This window comes from Chiloscyllium plagiosum, unplaced genomic scaffold (genome assembly GCF_037043375.1).
Source record: "Chiloscyllium plagiosum isolate Xiang-an unplaced genomic scaffold, Cpla_swu_hap1 HiC_scaffold_35, whole genome shotgun sequence".
Taxonomy (NCBI): domain Eukaryota; kingdom Metazoa; phylum Chordata; class Chondrichthyes; order Orectolobiformes; family Hemiscylliidae; genus Chiloscyllium; species Chiloscyllium plagiosum.
In genome coordinates this window covers 24,067,282-24,086,006 of record NW_028270173.1, presented here as the reverse complement: position 1 = coordinate 24,086,006, position 18,725 = coordinate 24,067,282, and the positions used below count along the sequence as shown (strand labels likewise).

General features: G+C 42.4%; 1 protein-coding gene across 17 annotated transcripts in view; it reads right to left on the bottom strand.

Moving 5' to 3' along the window:
• The window catches only part of LOC122541389 (ras/Rap GTPase-activating protein SynGAP-like), a 1,066,559-nt gene that overhangs the window by 96,721 nt on the left and 951,113 nt on the right, over positions 1-18,725 (bottom strand). Inside the window, exon 19 of one of the 17 annotated variants that reach the window (XM_087979379.1) lies at positions 11,900-12,632. The exons of the other annotated variants lie outside the window; for them this stretch is intronic. Within the exon in view, the coding sequence (XP_087835505.1) occupies positions 12,549-12,632 (84 nt within the window). The 3' untranslated portion in view covers positions 11,900-12,548. Of the gene's footprint in view, positions 1-11,899; positions 12,633-18,725 lie in introns of those variants that run through there. 17 annotated transcript variants of the gene reach the window in all.

Genomic DNA, 18,725 nt, shown 5'->3' with positions numbered 1-18,725 from the left:
TATTGTGTGGTTTTTAAGTTTGTCCACCACAGTCCAAGACCAGCACCTCTGCATCATGGGTGTTTCAGGAGTAGGGCAGGGAGGGTCGAGTGGCTGTGAGGATATTCTGGGGGAAATTCGATTCAGTGGCAGGGGCATAGGTATGGGGTCATGGTCAGTGTTAGATCTGGCGGAAGGGGTCTAGATTCAGTATATTCAGGGAGGGGGGGTTCAGGTCATGGGAGGGAGTGAAGGTGAAGGGGTGGGTCAGCTGTTGTGAGGGGTAGGGGTGGGGGTGGGGTCAGGTCATTGAGGAGTGTTGGGGAGGATGGGGATCAGGATTCGGTCTGGGATTGAACTGGGAGGGCGCTGTGTCCCTGATGTGTCAGGTCAGGGTGTGGGGAGTGTAAGTATTAGATTAGATTACTTACAGTGTGGAAAGAGGCCCTTCAGCCCAACAAGTCCACACCGACCTGCCGAAGCACAACCCATCCATACCCCTACATTTACCCCTTACCTAACACTACAGGCAATTTAGCATGGCCAATTCAGCTGACCTGCACATCTTTGGACTGTGGGAGGAAACCGGAGCACCCGGAGGAAACCCACACAGACACGGGGAGAACGTGCAAACTCCACACAGTCAGTCGCCTGAGGCGGGACTTGAACCCGGGTCTCTGGCGCTGTGAGGCAGCAGTGCTAACCACTGTGCCACCGTGCTTGGGACTTGTGTAGTTGGGTGTGTGTGTGGGGCTAACTATGGGGTCAGTTTAATAGTTACTCAGGAGTTAGACTATGTATTTAATATCCTAACTTTTCTTGAGTAACTATTTTACTTAATTCCTTCAGAACCATGTGAAATCTCCAAATTTTAGGGAGACTTTCAGAGTTTTCCAGGTGTAAAGGAAATAGCCAGAGGAAAATTTAATTTCCAAGCCAATTCTTTTTGGAGTCTACTAGGAAGGGGATTCCACATAGTTCCCATGCATTATTTCCTAATGCACACTGGATAATGATTGTTTGGCCAGTGGAAAATCTGTCCCGATCCTCTGATGTATCCAGGTTGAATCACTCCTTAAACTCACACAGTCAGAAATTTCCCTTGAACTCATTCAATGAGAAACATACTCATTTGATAGTCAATGTGATACCATCACTCAATTCCTTACCATCACCATCCTGGGCGGGGGTTACCATTGACCAGAAACTCAATTGGATTTGCCACATAAACAGAGTGGCTATAAGAGCAGGTCAGAGGCTAGGAATATTGTGATGAGTGACTCACCTCCTGACTCTCTTAAAGCCTGCCCACCATCTGCAGAGCGCGAGTTAGAACTGTGATGGAGTGCTCCCCACTTGGATGGGTGCAGCTCCAACAACACTCAATAAGCCTGAGACCATCCAGGACAAAGCAGCCCACCTGATTGGCACCACATCCGCAAACATCCACTGTCTCCACCACCGATGCTCAGGAACATCAGTCTGTACTATCTACAAAATACACTGCAGAATTTCAGGACTTTAGACAGCACCTTCCAAACACATGGCCACTACCATCTTAAGGCAGCAGGTAGGTGGAAATGCCATCACCTGCGAGGTTTCCTCCACTAACCATCCTAATTTGAAAATATATCGGCATTCCTTCACTGTCATTGGATCAAAATCCTGGAATTCCTTCCTTAATGAGTCTGTAGGTCTACCTACAGCGTGTGAGTTTTAGTGGTTAAGAAGTCACTGACCATCTCACAGGCAGCTAGGGATGGGCAGTAGATGCCAACCAGCGGCACCTATTTCCCATGAATGAATTTTATTAAAAAATGCCTCCAGTGAGGAACACTTCCCGAATTCACTCAGAGATGATGCTTTGTCTAACTCAGCCAAATCATTCCTTTAACTCACCAGTAAGGAACTTTTCTTTATCTCACCCAGAGATAACCATTTCACAAACTTAGCCAGTGAGGCACACCCCTCTAACTCACCCAGCGAAACCATTCCACTAACTTTTCCAACATCAACCTGATCTCTAATTCTCCAAGTAAGGACCACTGCTCTAACTCACTGGGGTATGGAACACTTTACAAACTCACCCAGACATCACTATTCCTATTAATCTCCCAGTGAGGATCACTGCTCTGTTATGATTGAGGTTCATAAGGGGGAGGTGTTAGCAATTCTGGAAAGTGTGAGAATAGGTAAGTCCCCTGAGCTGGATGGGATTTAGCCTAGCATTCCTAGGGAGCTAGGGAGGAGATTGGAGAGCCTTTGGCTTTGATCTTTATGTCCTCATTGTTTATAGGAATAGTGCCAGAAGACTGGAGGATAGCAAATGTTGTCTCCTTGTTCAAGAAGGGGAGTAGAGACAACCCTGGAAATTATAGACCAGGGAGTCTTACTTCTGTTGTGGGTTTATAAGAGGAAGGATTTATAATCATCTAGAAAGGAATCATTTGATTAGGGATAGTTTGTGAAGGGTGGCTCGTGCCTCAAAAACCTTATTGAGTTCTTTGAGAAGGTGACCAATCAGGCGGATGAGGGTAAAACAGTTGATGTGGTGTATATGGATTTCAGTAAAGTGTTTGATAAGGTTCCCCATGGTAGTCTATTACAGAAAATACAGAGGCATGGGATCGAGGGTGATTTAGCAGTTTGAGTCGAAATTGCCTAGCTATAAGAAAACAGAGGGTTGTGGTTGATGGGAAATGTTCATCCTGGAGTTCAGTTAGTAGTGGTGTATTGCAAGGATCTGTTTTAGGGCCACTGCTGTTTGTCATTTTTATAAATGACCTGGATGAGGGTGTAGAAGGATGGGTTAGTAAATTTGCGGATGACACTAAAGTAGGTGGAATTGTGGACAGTGCGGAAGCATGTTGCAGGTTACAAAGGGACATAGATAAGCTGCAGAGCTGGGCTGAGAGGTGGCAAATGGAGTTTAATGTGGAAAAGTGTGAGGTGATTCACTTTGGAATAAGTTACAGGAATATAGAGTACTGGGCTAATGATAAGATTCTTTGTAGTGTGGATGAGCAGACACATCTTGGTGTCCAGGTACATAGATCCCTGAAAGTCACCACCCAAGGTTGATAGGGTTATTAAGAAGGTGTACAGTGTGTTAGCTTTTATTGGTATAGGGATTGAGTTTTGGAGTCACGAGGTCAAGTTGCAGCTGTACAAAACTCTGATGCAGTCGCACTGGGAGTATTGCGTACAGTTCTGGTTGCCGCATTACAGGAAGCATGTGGAAGCATTGGAAAGGGTGCAGAAGAGATTTACCAGGATGTTACCTGGTATGGAGGGAAAGTCTAATGAGTAAAGGTTGAGGGACTTGAGGCTGTTTTCATTAGAGTGATGAAGGTTAAGAGGTGACTCAATTGAGGCATACAAGATGATCAGAGGATTAGAAAGAATGGACAGTGAGAGCCTTTTTCCTCTGATGTTGATGACTAGCACAATAGGAAATGTTCACAATCACCTGATGAAGGAGCGTCGCTCCAAAAGCTAGTGTGCTTCCAATTAAACCTGTTGGACTATAACCTGGTGTTGTGTGATTTTTAACTTTGTACACCCCAGTCCAACACTGGCATCTCCAAATCATGAGCACAATAGGACAGAGCTTTAAGTTGAGGGGTGAGAGATATAGGACAGATAACAGAGGTAGGTTCTTTACTCAGAGAGTAGGAAGAGCCTGCCTGCAACAGACTTGCCATCATTAAAGGCATTCAAATTGTCATTGGATAAACATATGGATTATATTGGAATAGTGTAGGTTAGATGGGCTTTAGATTGGTTTCACAGGTTGGTGCAACATCGAGGGCTGAAGGGCCTGTTCTGCACTGTAGTGTTCTATGTTCTAACTCACTGGGTATGGAACATTTCGCTAACTCACTCAGAGATCATCATTCCTAAAAGTTGCCCAATGAGAATCATTCAAACTCACACAGGGAGGGCTTATCCTCTAATTCGAACAGTGAGGACAATTCTTCAGCCCACCTAGTGAAGGCCATTCCACTAATTTATCCAGGGAAGACCATTCCTCTCACTCCCCCGGGTGACTATTCCTCTCACCCAGTGAGAAACATTACTGTAACTCACCCTGTGAGAAACATAACTATAACTCACCCAATGAGGAATACTGCTGTACATCACACAGTGAGGAACATTACTGTAAATCACTACATAAGGAACATTACTGTGACTCATCCAGTGAAAATCATAACTCTAACATACACGGTGACAATCGTTTGTCTGAATTTCCCAGTGAGGAATATTACTGTAACTCACATGGTGAGAAACATATGTAACCCACCCTGTGAGAAACATTACTGTACATCACACAGTGAGGAACGTTACTATAAATCACCATGTGAGGAACATCACTGTAATTTACCAAGCGAGCATTATTAATGTAAATCACTCTTACAGAGGAACATTAACTCACACAGTGAGGTACCTTACTGTAAACCATTACTATAAATCACCATGTGAGGAACATTACTGTGATCCACCAAGTGAGAATCGTTACTGTAAATCACTCTTACAGAGGAACATTATTCTCACTCACCCAGTGAGGTACCTTACTGTAAATTATCCAGTGAGGAACGTCACTGTAACTCAGTGAGAATCATTACTGTAACCTGTGGAAATTGTTATCTGACTCACCAAGTGTGATTGTAACTCACTATGAAATATATTGTTGTTCTTCACCCAGTAAGGAACCATTATTGCAACTCACCCAGTGCAAATCATTACTATAACTCACCTAGTGAGAGTCATTATTATAATTCACATTGTGAAAATCGTTACTCTTGACTCACCCAGTGAAAAACATTACTGTAACTTAAGAAATATTACAGTAACCTATGCAATGAAGAAAATTCCTCAAAATATTCACTGCTCAAAATGTTCTCAACAGTGTGTGATGAACATTAGTGTATCTCACGCAGCCTGGAACATTTCTAAGGGTCACCAATGAGGACCATCTTTCTACTCTCATGTTTCATCTAAAGCACACACCTTAGGCTCCTGTAAGTCACCCACCAAGAAACATTCCTTTAGGTCACCATCTGAAGTCTACTCCTCTAACTCACTGACTGTGGAATGTTCATCCAGGGCATGCAGTCATGTCATTTTTGGAACTCACTCAGTGTAGAAGCTTACCCCAAGGCATTTAGTGAGAAATATTCCTCTCACTCATCCATTGAAAACCATTACTTTAACTCACCCAGTGAGGACCGTTGCTCTAATGCATCCATTGAAGAACATTCCTCTAATTCACCCATTGATGAACATCTCTGTAACTTATCCAGTGAGGAATATTTCTCCAATTCACCCATGAGGAAATTTCTTCTAAGGACCCCACTGAGGAACATTTATCCAACTCGCCCAGTGAGGAACATTTTCCTAACTCATGCAGTGAAGACCATTCTATCTATGTCCCCCATCAGAATCATTCCTCTAATCTTTCCAGTAAGAACTATTCAGTGAGAAAACCTTCATGAACTCTCCAATGAAGAACATTCCTCTACCTCACACCCTGAGAATCATTACTGTAACTCACACCCTGAGAATCATTACTGTAACTCACACCCTGAGAATCATTACTGTAACTCACTCAGTGAGAATCATTACTGTAACTCACACCCTGAGAATCATTACTGTAACTCACACCCTGAGAATCATTACTGTAACTCACTCAGTGAGAATCATTACTGTAACTCACACCCTGAGAATCATTACTGTAACTCAATCAGTGAGAATCATTACTGTAACTCACCCAGTCAGAATCATGAATGTAACTCACTCAGTGAGAACCATTGCTGTAATTCACCCAGTGAGGAACATTACTGCAACTCAATCAGTGCAAAACATTACTGTAACCCACATAGTGAGGAACATTACTGTGACTCACTCAGTACAAAACATTACTGTAACTCACACAGTGAAGAACATTACTGTAACTCACCCAATGAGGATCATTATTGCACCTCATCCAGTGAACATCATTACTCTAATTTACCCAGTGGGGAACATTTCCGTAACTCAACCTGTGAGGAACATTACTGTAACTCATCCAGTGAGGAACATTATTGTATCTCACCTAGTGAACATCATTACTCTAATTCACCCAGTGAGGAAAATCACTGCAACTCAGTCTGTGAGGAACATTACTGTAACTCGCAGAGTGAGATATATAACTGTAACTCACCAAGAATAATTACTGTGACTCATCCAGTGGGAATCATTACTCTTACTCAACCAATGAGAATTATCACTGTAACTACCCAGTAGGAATTATTATTGTAAATCACCCTGTGAACATTGCTGTAACTCACCCAGTGAGAAATGTCACTATAACTCACTCAGTGAGAAGCATTACTATGCATTATTCAGTGAGGAACATCACTATGAATCGCCCTCTGATGAAACATTACTGTACATCATTAGTGAGAAAAAAATACTGTAACTCACACTGTGAGGAATATTACTTTAACTTATCCAGACAGAATCATTACTGTAATTCACTTAGTGAGGAACATTACTGTAATGCACATAGTGCTAATCATTCCTATAACTCACATAATGAGGAAAATTCCTTAAAATGCTAATTTCTGTCCCCAAACAGATGGATTCATTTGTCTAATGCAGATCATGAGCAATGATGATTCCTAAAACACACCCAGTCAGGACCATTTTCTCTCATGATTCAGCTAAAGCATACTTTCCTGTAAATCACCCATTCCTTTCAGTCTTCACCTCAGGTTTATTCCTCTATCTTACTGACTGAGAAACATTCATCCAGTGCATGCAATTATGTCCATTTTTCTAACTCACTCAGTGTAGAAAGTCCCTTTGAGGCATTCAGTGAGAAATATTCCTATCACTCATCATTTGAAAACTGTTCCTCGAACTCACCTAGTGAGGATAATTCCTCCAATTCACGCATGAGGAAATTTATCCAACTCACCCAGTAAGCATCAGTCCTCGAACATGTCCAGTGAGAAGCACTGCTCTAATTCACCCAGTGAGTATCATTCCTCAGTTCATCCAGTAAGGAACATTCCTCAAACCTACCCAGTTAAGACCATACCATCAACTCACCCAGTCAGGATCTTTCCTCTAATCTTCCCAGTGAGGAAGATTTAATTCACCAAGTGAGTAACATTCTTGAAATTCACCCAGTGAGTATAATTTCTCCAACTCACCTGATGTGGACTTTTATTGAATTCAGTAAGTGAGAAACATTACTCTAACTCACCCAGAATGGTCTTCACTGAGGAAGTTGCAAAAAAAAATTTCCAGAAGAAGACATCCAAGTTGCTTGGGCTAATGAAGGAAATTAGCATGAGTAAAAAAGGTTATACTGGAGAAATTAATGGGGCAGAAAGTTGTTATATCCCCAGGACCTGAAGATCTTCATCCTACAGCATTGAAGATGGTGGCTAGATGATGCACTGGTGATTATCGCCAAAATTCTATAGATTGTGAAATGATTCCTGTAGATTGGATTGTCACAAATATCAGCCCACTATTTAGGAAGCGAGCAAGAGAAAGATGGAGAATTACAGACCTATTAGCCTTACATCAATAGGAAAGATGAGACAAATATACATTGAGCTGACAATGATCAGGTTGGTCATAGCATGGATTTGTGAGTCAGAAATCATATTTGATGAGATTCTTGGAGCTTTTTGAAGATGTTACTGACAAAATTGATAAAGGAGAACCAATGGAGGTAGTATACTTAGACTTTCAGAAGACTTTCAATTATGTCCCTTTTGGGTGACTGGTTGGTAAGGCAAGGCACAAGGGACTAATACAGATCAATGATTGGCTAACCGACAGAAAACAAAGCTTTGGAATAAATGGTTCATTCTTGCACAAGCAGGCTGTGACTAGCAGGGTACCTTGATGATCAGCATTTGGATTAGTGGTTTGGAGGTGGGGACCAAATGTAACATTTCTAAATTTGTGGATGGCACAAAGCTCAGTGGGAACGTGTGCTGTGAGGAAGATGCAAAGCAGGAAGATTTGGGCAGGCTTAGTGAATGGACAAGAACATGGCAGATGGAATATGATGTGGATAAAAATAAAGTTATCCAGTTTGTTGTGAGAAACAGATGCTTCTTAAATGGAAAGAGGTTGGAAAATGTCGACGTATAAAGTAACAAGGTGGCAGTTGCCAGGTTGCAGATTCAGTAAGCCACAGGAAGGCTAGTGGAATGTCAGCTTTTATTGCAAGATGATTTGAGTAGAGGAGTAGTAAAGTCCTGTTTTAATTGTGTAAGAACTTGCTTTGACCACACCTGGAGGTAATGTGTGCAGTTTTCATTTCCTTATCTCAGGAAACATATTGTTGCCATAGAGGGAGTGCGATGAAGGTTCATCAGACTTAATCCAGGGATGGCAGGACTGTCCTGCAAAGAGAGGGATTGGACAAACTGGGCCTGTATTATTTAAAGTTTTGAAAAATGGAGATGTGATCTCAATGAAATTTATAAAATACTTAAACCGATAGACAGGGTAGAGGCAAGTGTTTCCACTGGCTGGGGACTCTAAAACATTGGGGTCACAATTTAAATATAAGAATAATTCTTAGATCCAAGATGAGGAGAAATTATTTTACATAGAGGGTGCTCAGCCTTTGGAATTCTCTATCGCACAGGGCGATGGAAGCTCATTCCTGGAATATGCTTGAAGTGGAGATTGATATATACTGTATTCCAATGGCATAAAGAAGTGGGGACAGGGTGAGTTGAGTGGACAGAATATCTCAGTGGGTTGAATGAGGTACTCCTGTTCCTGGTTTCAATTTTCCTATGTGCCTCTAACTCACCCAGTGAAAGACTATTCCTTTACTCACCCAGTGAGGGCTATTTCTCAGCTTGCATAGTGAGGGCCATTCCTCTAACTCGCCCAGTAATGAAGGAACATAGAACAAACTCACTCAGTAAACACCATTCCTCTAACTCACCCAGTAATGAAGATTCCTAACTCACCCATTGTGAAACATTCCTCTAACTCACCCAGTGAGGAACATTCCTCTAACCTACCTGATAAGTATCCTGCTTTAAATCTTTTGGACCTCTTGCTCTAAATCGCTTAGTGAAGATCATTCCTCTAATAAACCGGCAAGAATGATTCCTCTAATCTACTGACTGAAGATCATCCCCAACTCACCCAGTAAAGACAATCCCCCTAGTTCACACAGTGAAGACCATTCCCTTAACTTACCACCGAGGGCCATTCTCCCTACTCACCCAATGAAAACCATTCCCCTAATTCATCCATTGAAGGCTACCTCTGTACTGCACCCATTGAAGACTACCTTCTAAGGTACACATTGAAGATCATCCCCTTAACTCATCCATTGAAGATCGTCACCCTACCTCACACATTGAATATGATCCCTTTAACCTATCCAATGAAGACCATGCATCTAATGTACCCAATGAACATCATTACTGTAACTCACCCATTGACGATCCTTCACATAGCTCACTGGTAGGACATATGCTTTCTGAAACATCCATCAAACCCCTCTACGATCCTAATTCACCTACTGAAGCTTCTAGGTGTCAAGTCATAACTTTGGGGGAAAAAACCATAGGACCACTTTACATGGTTGCCCCTTTACGCCTCTCTGTGTGTTGTGTATCAAATTAATCCTCATTGCAGACCCACCTTTCCATGAGGATCGGTCTCACCGTTGGCCTCTACAGCCTCTGGAAAGCAGGTCACAATTAATGCATTTTGTATCACAGCCATTTGGATTGAATAGATTGTTCCAAATGGGGTCTGACCAGTACATCATAACCTTGAGTATAACCTGTATTGACCATTAGTGTATTGTTCCAGCCAGACTCCAGACAGAATTGCACTTCATACACAGAATAGTAACGATTCCTTCATTCCAACTTGACTTTTCAGGGTTCAGGCTCCACATGAACCTCCTCCCTCAGCACAATATTATTCCTCTACCTCTCATCACTTTAACTCGCTTCACCTTGGAGGCATCAAATGAAAGTTAGGTCACCACTCCCTCTGGTACTGAGTTCTATATTCTAACCATTCATTAAAGAAAGACATTGCTCCTGAAATCCCTATGGGATTTATTATCGTCACTGATGTGGATGTATTGGCTCATAGTTTTCCGCAAATAGAAATTATTTTCTCTGCATCGTCCCTGTCAGGCCACTGCTCAGCCTTCGCCTCTGTACTGGAGAGATCCCACTCTGTTCTGTCTTTCCTAACCCTAAAGTTATCAACTCTCTTCCTTTTATACCTTTCTCAGTGCTTCTACATCCTTTTCACAGTGTGGAGACAGGACCATTCTTAAAGAAATGCATTGCTCTATTGTTCAGACGCTGAGTGGGATGAGTCACTAACTGCTGTCTGATGTTGGTCCTGCTGTTATTCAACTGCTTACTCCACCCTTTCCCAACCATCTGTCATGTATTTACCACTGTTAAGTCTGAATCCCCTGCAACTCCCTGCTGATCACACAACTGATCTGTATCTTCCAGCTAATATTCAATTTTCTTCAGGCCCAGGACAAGCAGAATTTAATAAGTTTTCATGCAAGAGGCTTTTTAGCTAAAGTTAAATCACTTAGACAAGTTTTTGACTTGATTAGGAGGTTGATAGGTAGTGGAAGTCAAGGAGCAAGGATAACGGATGTGGACACAAATCAGAAGGACATTCATTGTAGCGATGTCCCATACTAGGGTTGTGACAATTCACACGATTTACCAATGACTTAGCACTATAGAGTCACAGATTTAGAGCCATCCACTCAAGATTGAGGATGAGACAAAGGTTGGTGGTACAGTTAGCGTTGTAAACATACAGTGACAGGAATTAGATTAAGTGAGTGAATTAAGCCATATTAGCTAGATATCAGAACAGGTAAATGTGAGATTATTCACTTTGGACCAACAAAAATACGTCCCAGTATTAATCAAATAGTGAAAAGCTAGGGAAGATATTTTGGAATGCATGTACACGGATCTTTCATAAGTAATAAGGAGCTGCAAAATTTAATTAAAAAGGCTGATGCAGAATTGGCCTTTGTAATTAGAAGACTAGCAAATACAGGAATATAAATGTCACTAAATCCCTGTTGAGTCGACGTTTAAAAAATACAGGCACAGTTCTGTACATTGTACCTTGGAAAAGATATACTGGCTTTGGAAGGAGATCAATGCAAATTCATTAGAATGTTACAGCGGTCCAATGTCAAATTATCAGTAATTACAGACAAAGATATGTATTCCCTGGAATACAATAGATGAAGGTTAAGCAGTGATTTGATTCAACGTTTTTTTTTTAAAAACGGTTATTGAAAGAATTGATAAGAGAACATGGCAGGAAAGACTTTATGTTGCTGCGAGTTGATGGAGTGGGATGATAGTGTTGGGTAAGAGACAATATCAGAGACAAGCTATTCAGGTGAATTAACAACATTTTGTAAATAAAGGAATGTGCGAAACCCTTACAAAAAAATTGGTAGATGCAAGTTCAGTTAATGATTTCAAATCTGAGACCCGTGTGCTTTTTAGCTGGACACAGCGACAAAAGTAGATCCAGCTAAGGCTGGTGGTTGCAGCTAAAATATAGGTAGGTCATGGTTTGGTGGAATAGCAAAGCTCGGTTGGTTGTCTACATTGGTCATGTTCCAATAAAGAATAAACAATTCCTCAGGAATGAGGCTTGGATCTAGATGACATAGTTCCACAACACAAACTAGTGGATAGATTTCTTGTGGTGCTAACCTCAGACAAGAGATCCTGGTTCAAGTCCCACCTACTCCAGAGGCATGTAATAACATCTCTGAACAGGTTGGTTAGAAAACAGATACATAAAACAGCGGATACCTGGGAGTGAGTTAAAGGCTGGAAAGACCACGACTGCAAGACAGAGAGAGTAAAAGGTTATGTTTTTGCTTTATTAAAGGTCATTCTTTCACCACACCCCCATACAACACAACAATAGAAGCATCAGATAGCATCCCTGGTGGCACAGCAGCCAGGAATATATGTTAAACTATGTACAGTACATATCATTATGTTATTTACAATACAAACAACATTCTCTTAATTACACGTGTGGGGAGAAAAAATTCAACATATATACACATTTATATACGTATAAATATTTTGATTTTATGGGGTTAGGAGCGGGATTAATTACAAAGTCGGCATTTAAAATGGATAAATCGAGGACCTGAAAAAATTAACGCTTTTTTGTTTAAATCTCCTTGTTAAATATATACACAGAACAACATCAACCAGTACAATCACTTCCTCCAACATTATTCTGGCAGTGGTTACTATAGCAACAGAGATTATAGTCACATCATACAAACGTTAAAATCATGTTGAGGCATGCCTGTGTTTTTTTTTTGTTTTGTTTGTTTCAAATTTTAAAACGTTATTTGTTTATGTATGGCTATCGATTGTCGACTCGGAACTGCGTCGACATTTTTTCTTTCGTTTACTTTCTTTTCACTTTGAATTTGTTTTGTTTTGTTTTTTTTTTTGTTTTGTTGTTGTTTGTTGTGTGTATGTTTATAGCTATCGGAATGCCCCGTAAGTCAACGGGAGAAGGCGGCTATGACTCCGGGCTGTTCTTCCAGCTCTCTGCCCCGTTTCTGAAGGCTATGGATCGAAAGATGGGCGAGTGTGAATTGGTGAATTTAAGAAAATATAAGTCGTCCCCAACCCGCCCCCACTCAGCCCTCCCGCAAACAGCCACCCACCCAGCCAACCCAAACCAACCTTCTTCCTCTTCCAACCTCGGCACCAAACATATGATGGAACAAACAGAGGTGTTTCTGTAAGTGTTGGGCGGTTTCAGGGCCAGTGGTTTGCAGTGGCGGTGGAGATGGTTGGATTGGGTGAGGGATGGAATGGGGAATGCAAGTGTTTGAGTTGGGAAGTGATAGAGGGTGACAATAGAAAACTTTGTCCAAGCCGTCTTATGTATCTCAATAAAGGGAGCTCCGGTATGGCCTGTCTGTTCATTGCCGAATTTTGGCGGTGGTGTGTTTATCTCTTGGGACTGGTTTTTAGCTGGCAGGAGCTGGCAGGGATCCCCAGCCCTCGACCCTGACACCACCCACCTCAAACAATCAAATACCTCACTGCCACCCAACGAGGTACCATCTAAAAGTGCTGATGATTGTCTTAATATTGCAATACTTCTTTTTGGTATTAAAGGCCAGAGATTAATGGACACCAGTGGCCTACATGCTCTCATCTTCTCACGCATCCACCCACACCCCCACCCCCACACCAACCCAGTACTACCGCATGTGGACTTCAAAAATACCCAATACCAAGTGGGTAGTGGGACCTGATGGGTGGTAGTTTGATGTCCCTATCTAGGTATAATTTTAACTCTCCTCTGGTATCTAGAGGCTGAAAATGAGAACTGGCAGGTTAGATTGAAATTTCCCCTGTTACCCTCCAGCCGTTTTTTTGAAAATTATATCTAAGGACATTGTACTCACTTCAAAAGTTGGAGTACAAACCCCATCTCTGTACACAATGTCCTTTGGGAGCTGTAGGATTGAGCATTTATCCAGCTATGGGGGGGGGGGCCTGCTGCTGTACCTAGTACAGTCCCTCTCCCCAGGTCTTTCTGCCACCTCCTGCTAGATACTATCTTTGTCCCATTTCCTGGAAGTTGCTACTTTTGTGACCACCACCTTCTCAAAAGGGTCACTCAACAAATTCTACTTGGGCCAGCAATGTCGCGATCCCAACATTTCACTTTTAATTAAAGTATTCACTTGTAAGTTTGGACTGTGATGGACAAACGCCCTCAAATTCCTTGGACTTTTGAGGATAAAGAGCTGAAAATGTGTTGCTGGAAAAGCGCAGCAGGTCAGGCAGCATTCAAGGAGCAGGAGAATCGACGTTTCGGGCATGAGCCCTTCTTCAGGCTCATGCCCGAAACGTCAATTCTCCTGCTCCTTTGATACTGCCTGACCTGCTGCACTTTTCCAGCAACACATTTTCAGCTCTGATCTCCAGCATCTGCAGTCCTCACTTTTTCCCTGTTGAGGATAAAGCTGATTTCTGGATTTTGACAATGGGAATAACTTGGGACTTGCTGCCAGGACTTTTCTAGGCTTGAGATCTGATCTCAGGACGCCAACTTAGAGGTGAAGTGATGGCTGTCAGTGTTGTCCCTCAATGAGGATACAGGTCTGAGGGTGCTTGACAAAAAAAAAGCTGGAGGGTCCATAGACTCTACTGCTGTCCCTCAGGTTGCCAACTCTCACTGGATATACATTCCAAGTGGTTTCATTGAATAACTTTCTGCCCCCCACGACCTCTGTCTTTGGTCAAATTTGTGACCTTCCCACACCAAGTGGAAACTGAATTTGAAAGTGGAAATTTTCTTCATTGCATAATTGGGTGGCTTCTGGCTCTCAGATAGCCTTCTCCCACAACACATGCAGGAAAGTGAAGACCACAATCAGATCAGCCAAGATCTTATGAATGGTGGAGCAGGCCTGAGGGGCTGAATGGGCTATTCTTATTTTCTATGCTTTTAAAGAGAACTGTCCAGCAAAAGCAAAAAAATGCTTTACTGCCTCTTTACAGTCTTTCTCTTAGGAATTTGTCCTCAGCTGTATCCTCCAGATTTATCTTCTCTTCCAAGAGATTGCCAGGCAATCTTGAATGGTTGGCAAACCCTAGGGAGCCCTCATTGAAGTATAAACAGGATGCTTCCTGTTTTGCTGTGGGAGCACCTCCCTGTTCTCCATCTAATGCCCATAAATTGCTCTTCAGACATTCCTTATCCTTTGCTCTGTGGTATTTCTTTCACTTCCCATTTTTCACTTAGGCTGAAGGATAGTGGAGGCTGGTTCCAGAGGTCTGGCCACAAGTGCTTGGGCTCACCGAATAACAAGCAGGACGAATGGATTAAAGAACCTGCCCAATTCGCTTCATGAGAAGTGTCTATTGCCATGACAGCACGCTCTACACAATGCTTTCACCAGCGGAATAAGGCAAACATGGTGCTAAAAGGAATAAGCTGGTGCATTACTCTGGCAGAGAATGCAAAGCTGCTTGGCTTGGGAACGCATCGGCCCCATTTGGACACTGCCTTCAATGAGTTGGCTTGTTGATTGTCAGTCGCATTTATTCTTTGACAAGGTAGCTCTACGCTGTGATCCAAATGGGAGAGAGGAAGGATTTTGGGAGATGTCCATTGGATCACACATGGGAAATCCATGACACATCGTCTCTCATGCCAAACACATGGCTGCCCGTGCATAGTCAGAATGGTGGTGTCAATGTAACATGTTGAAGGTCAGCACATAGGTCCATCCCTGGGGTGCAGCTGGTGATGGAACTGGGGGAATCACAGACACTCATTTCTATGTCTCCTCCCCCCATCCCAAAAGTTTTTTCAATGGTCTCCCGCTCTTACTTCATTCCTGTCTACTCCTGAAGGCACTGACCCCTGCTGGGACACTGATCCAAGAAAACAGAACAACCCTGATTTCACCCGCCCAGTGCAAACTGCTTGCCTCATGAACCCCCTACTCGCAGCCTCAAAGCCACATTCTTATCGGATTGGCTAAGGCAGTGACTGCAGCTGGCTCTATTTGGATTTAAAGAGCACTGCAGCTTTCTGCAAGGCATCCTTCCCTCCCCCCACTGCACAAGAAACTCCCACAGTTGCATAACCCTCCCAGCACTGTCCCTCCCAGATGTGGGAAGCTTCCTTTCAATTGCTGCCAGGGAGACAGACAGTTAACCTGAGTAACCTGAGCACTCCCGTGTTCAGCTTCACGCACAAAGTGGGGGGTCAAACCCGGGATCTTTCCATGCTTTAGAGCTGAATAGAGCAGCAATCCGGGTGGGACGGAGAGGGAGGTTGGGATTGTTGTTGACGGACGTGATACTTGTGAGCTAAGTTTGAGTGGAAGAAAAAGTGGAATGGCAGTGTGAATCAGAGGTTTCAAAGTTCGGTTCATGGCACTTTAAAACACTTTTCAGATTGTTGACGCAATTTGACACACCCAGACCTGCCTGTTGTGCAGAGAACAGTCAAAGAAAACCATCAGCCTTGTCCTCTGGCCTGTGAGCAGTGATTAAAAATGATGACTTAGCTCCATCAATGAGAACTGAAATGATAGGGTCTGAACTGGTTAGTGCTACCTCCCACTCAATGTGAGATGGAGATCAAGGTGTTCTTTTTTTAAAGTATTTTTTTACACAATACCATCACTGTGAACTTCCCAGCTTGCAAGCCATATCTTTCTGTGTACCTGTTGGAGGGGAAATGTATTGTGGGTTGGTTTGGTGCTTTGGAACTGGTCAGGGTGAAACGGAGGAGTGGGAGGGCTGGGACAGTCTGCAAGTGTCAGGTTACACTGGTAGGAGAAAGGAATGGGGTACACTGCATCATCAAAGAACAACTTCCCGAAGTGCTAGGGAAGCAAGGATATTTTGGGGAGGAGGAACTGAAGGAAACTGGCATTTAAAAATAAAAGATGGTGGAAAAATTAATGGGGATGCAAGCTGAAAATCTCTTTAGATTTTGGAATAGCCCTGTCAGACTGAGGATGGAGGCCCAGAACAAAGGGGCACAGAGTTGAGGAGGAATATCTGCATTCAGGAGATGATGAACCTGTGGAATGCTGTGAATGAAAAGTCACTGAATACATTGAAGAAAGAAATAGACAGATTTCTAGAAGCTAAATGTATCAAGGGTTATGGAGAGAGAACAGGAGTATGGTGTTGAGATACGAGATCAGCCATGATCATGTTAAATAGTGGAGTAATCCCAAAGGGCCAAATTTTGCTGCTTTTTCTATTTCTATATTTCTGTCAATGTCCTGGCAACTCTGAAATCAGAGATTAATCTCCATGCTGTGAAAAATGTTGGAGTAAAATTATTAAGGGATTGAGATGAATTGATTTCATTTTCTTTGAAGAGTTGAATTTATTAATTAAAAGGTATTGGAAATGGAATAGTAATGGCTGATCTATTGGGTCTGGAATAAAAATATTCATGAAGACACCCAATCACTGTTGGCAATCTTGGGTGCAGATCAAAGCAATCAAGCACTGATTTCCAAATGGAAGAACGAGTGACATAAGAGGAAGAGTTTTTTTTGTTCTGCAATCTGGTGAAATACTGTTAGGGAGGAATTCAGTTCTCTCACGGTACACACAAAAACATAAATTGTTGGAGAAACTCAGCAGGTATGGCAGCGTCTGTGGCGAGAAAGCAGAGTTAACATTTCAGATCCAGTGACCCATCTTCAGAAACTCTGTTATGACTGCTTTCTCTCCACAGATGCTGTCACCAAGACTGTAGGTGAATTAATGTGTGACTGCTACTACCAAATCTTCACGTTAGTTAGAGACTAACTGTTATTAATCAGTCAATTGGAGATCGGCTAATCTTATTTGAACCTTGGGTCAAGTCAAGTGTAAATGCTTCACTGAATCATCAGGTCAATTATAGAGTGACAACATTTATCAAATGCTTTGATAAATCAGAAGCCAAATGCTCTTACCAGATCCTTGGGTTAAGAAGAGACTAACATTTGATAGCATGACCTTGAGTCAATTAGAGGCCAATTATTCTTAACAGACTTTCAGGTTAATTTTAGCTGCTCAGAGCAATTGGAGTCAAAGTATTTTTGTTAGCTCTTAGATTAATTAGCATGTGATTATTCTCATGAAGTAACAAACCAATTAGCTTGGAACTGGTGTCAGATGGGAGATCACTTCGGGGTTAACTGCTCTTATTGGATCTTCAGGTTAATCAGAAGATAATGTTGCATCATACATTCAGGTCAGTTAGTGCTGGATTATATACTCAGGTCAATTGGAGAGTCACTGCTTTCACAGATATCGGGTCAATTAGAGGTTAACTGCTCTTACCAGAACCGCAGGCCATTCAGAAACTAACATTGCCCTGCGATCCGCAAGTCAAAGGTAGAGATTAGATGGGCTGACATTCCTCTTTATTTAAGCAAAAGGTGACATGTGTGGTCCTGTGACTTTCAAAGTCTGCTCGACATGTCCACTCAGCTTTGCCTACAGTAAAAGAATATGGCTATTTTTGTCAGGTCAAATGTGTTTTGCTGTATGGCACACAGGACACTAGAGGACTTGCTCAATCCCACTGTTACCTTTATGCCACCAGATTTTACTCCAACACCATGTCCCACATTTCAAAGGAAAGTTATATCATCAAAGTGACAGCTATTATGACCACCATTTTGGATTTCCTGGAACAACCAGAGATTAGTTGAATTGGGCTGATTGGTGAGGACAGTTGGAAAAGCTTACGTTCCCTTAAGTATAGAAGATCTAGTCAAGGCGTTTAGAATGGTTAAGGGAATTAATTCCTCGACGGCAAAGGGTCCCAAACCTAACATGAGAGCTAGGCCATTTAGGAGAGAATTCAAGAAATGTTTCTCAAAGTCATGGGGTTGTGGCAATCCCCCTCAGAAAAATCTGTTGAGTTTGGAGCTCAAGTACTATTTTCTAGGCTGTGATTGAGATTCCTTATTAGGTAGGAGCATGAAGGGATATGGAGCAAAAAGAGGTAAGTGGATTGAGGGCTTAATCAGCCTTGAGCTAATGAATGGTAGAATAGGTTCAAGGGGCTGAATAGCCTTCTGCCTTTCCGTTAATCCTGTGTTCTGAATGTGGAGAGCTATCTACCTCCAATAAAATGGGCCGCCAGTTTAATCTGACTTGCAAGCA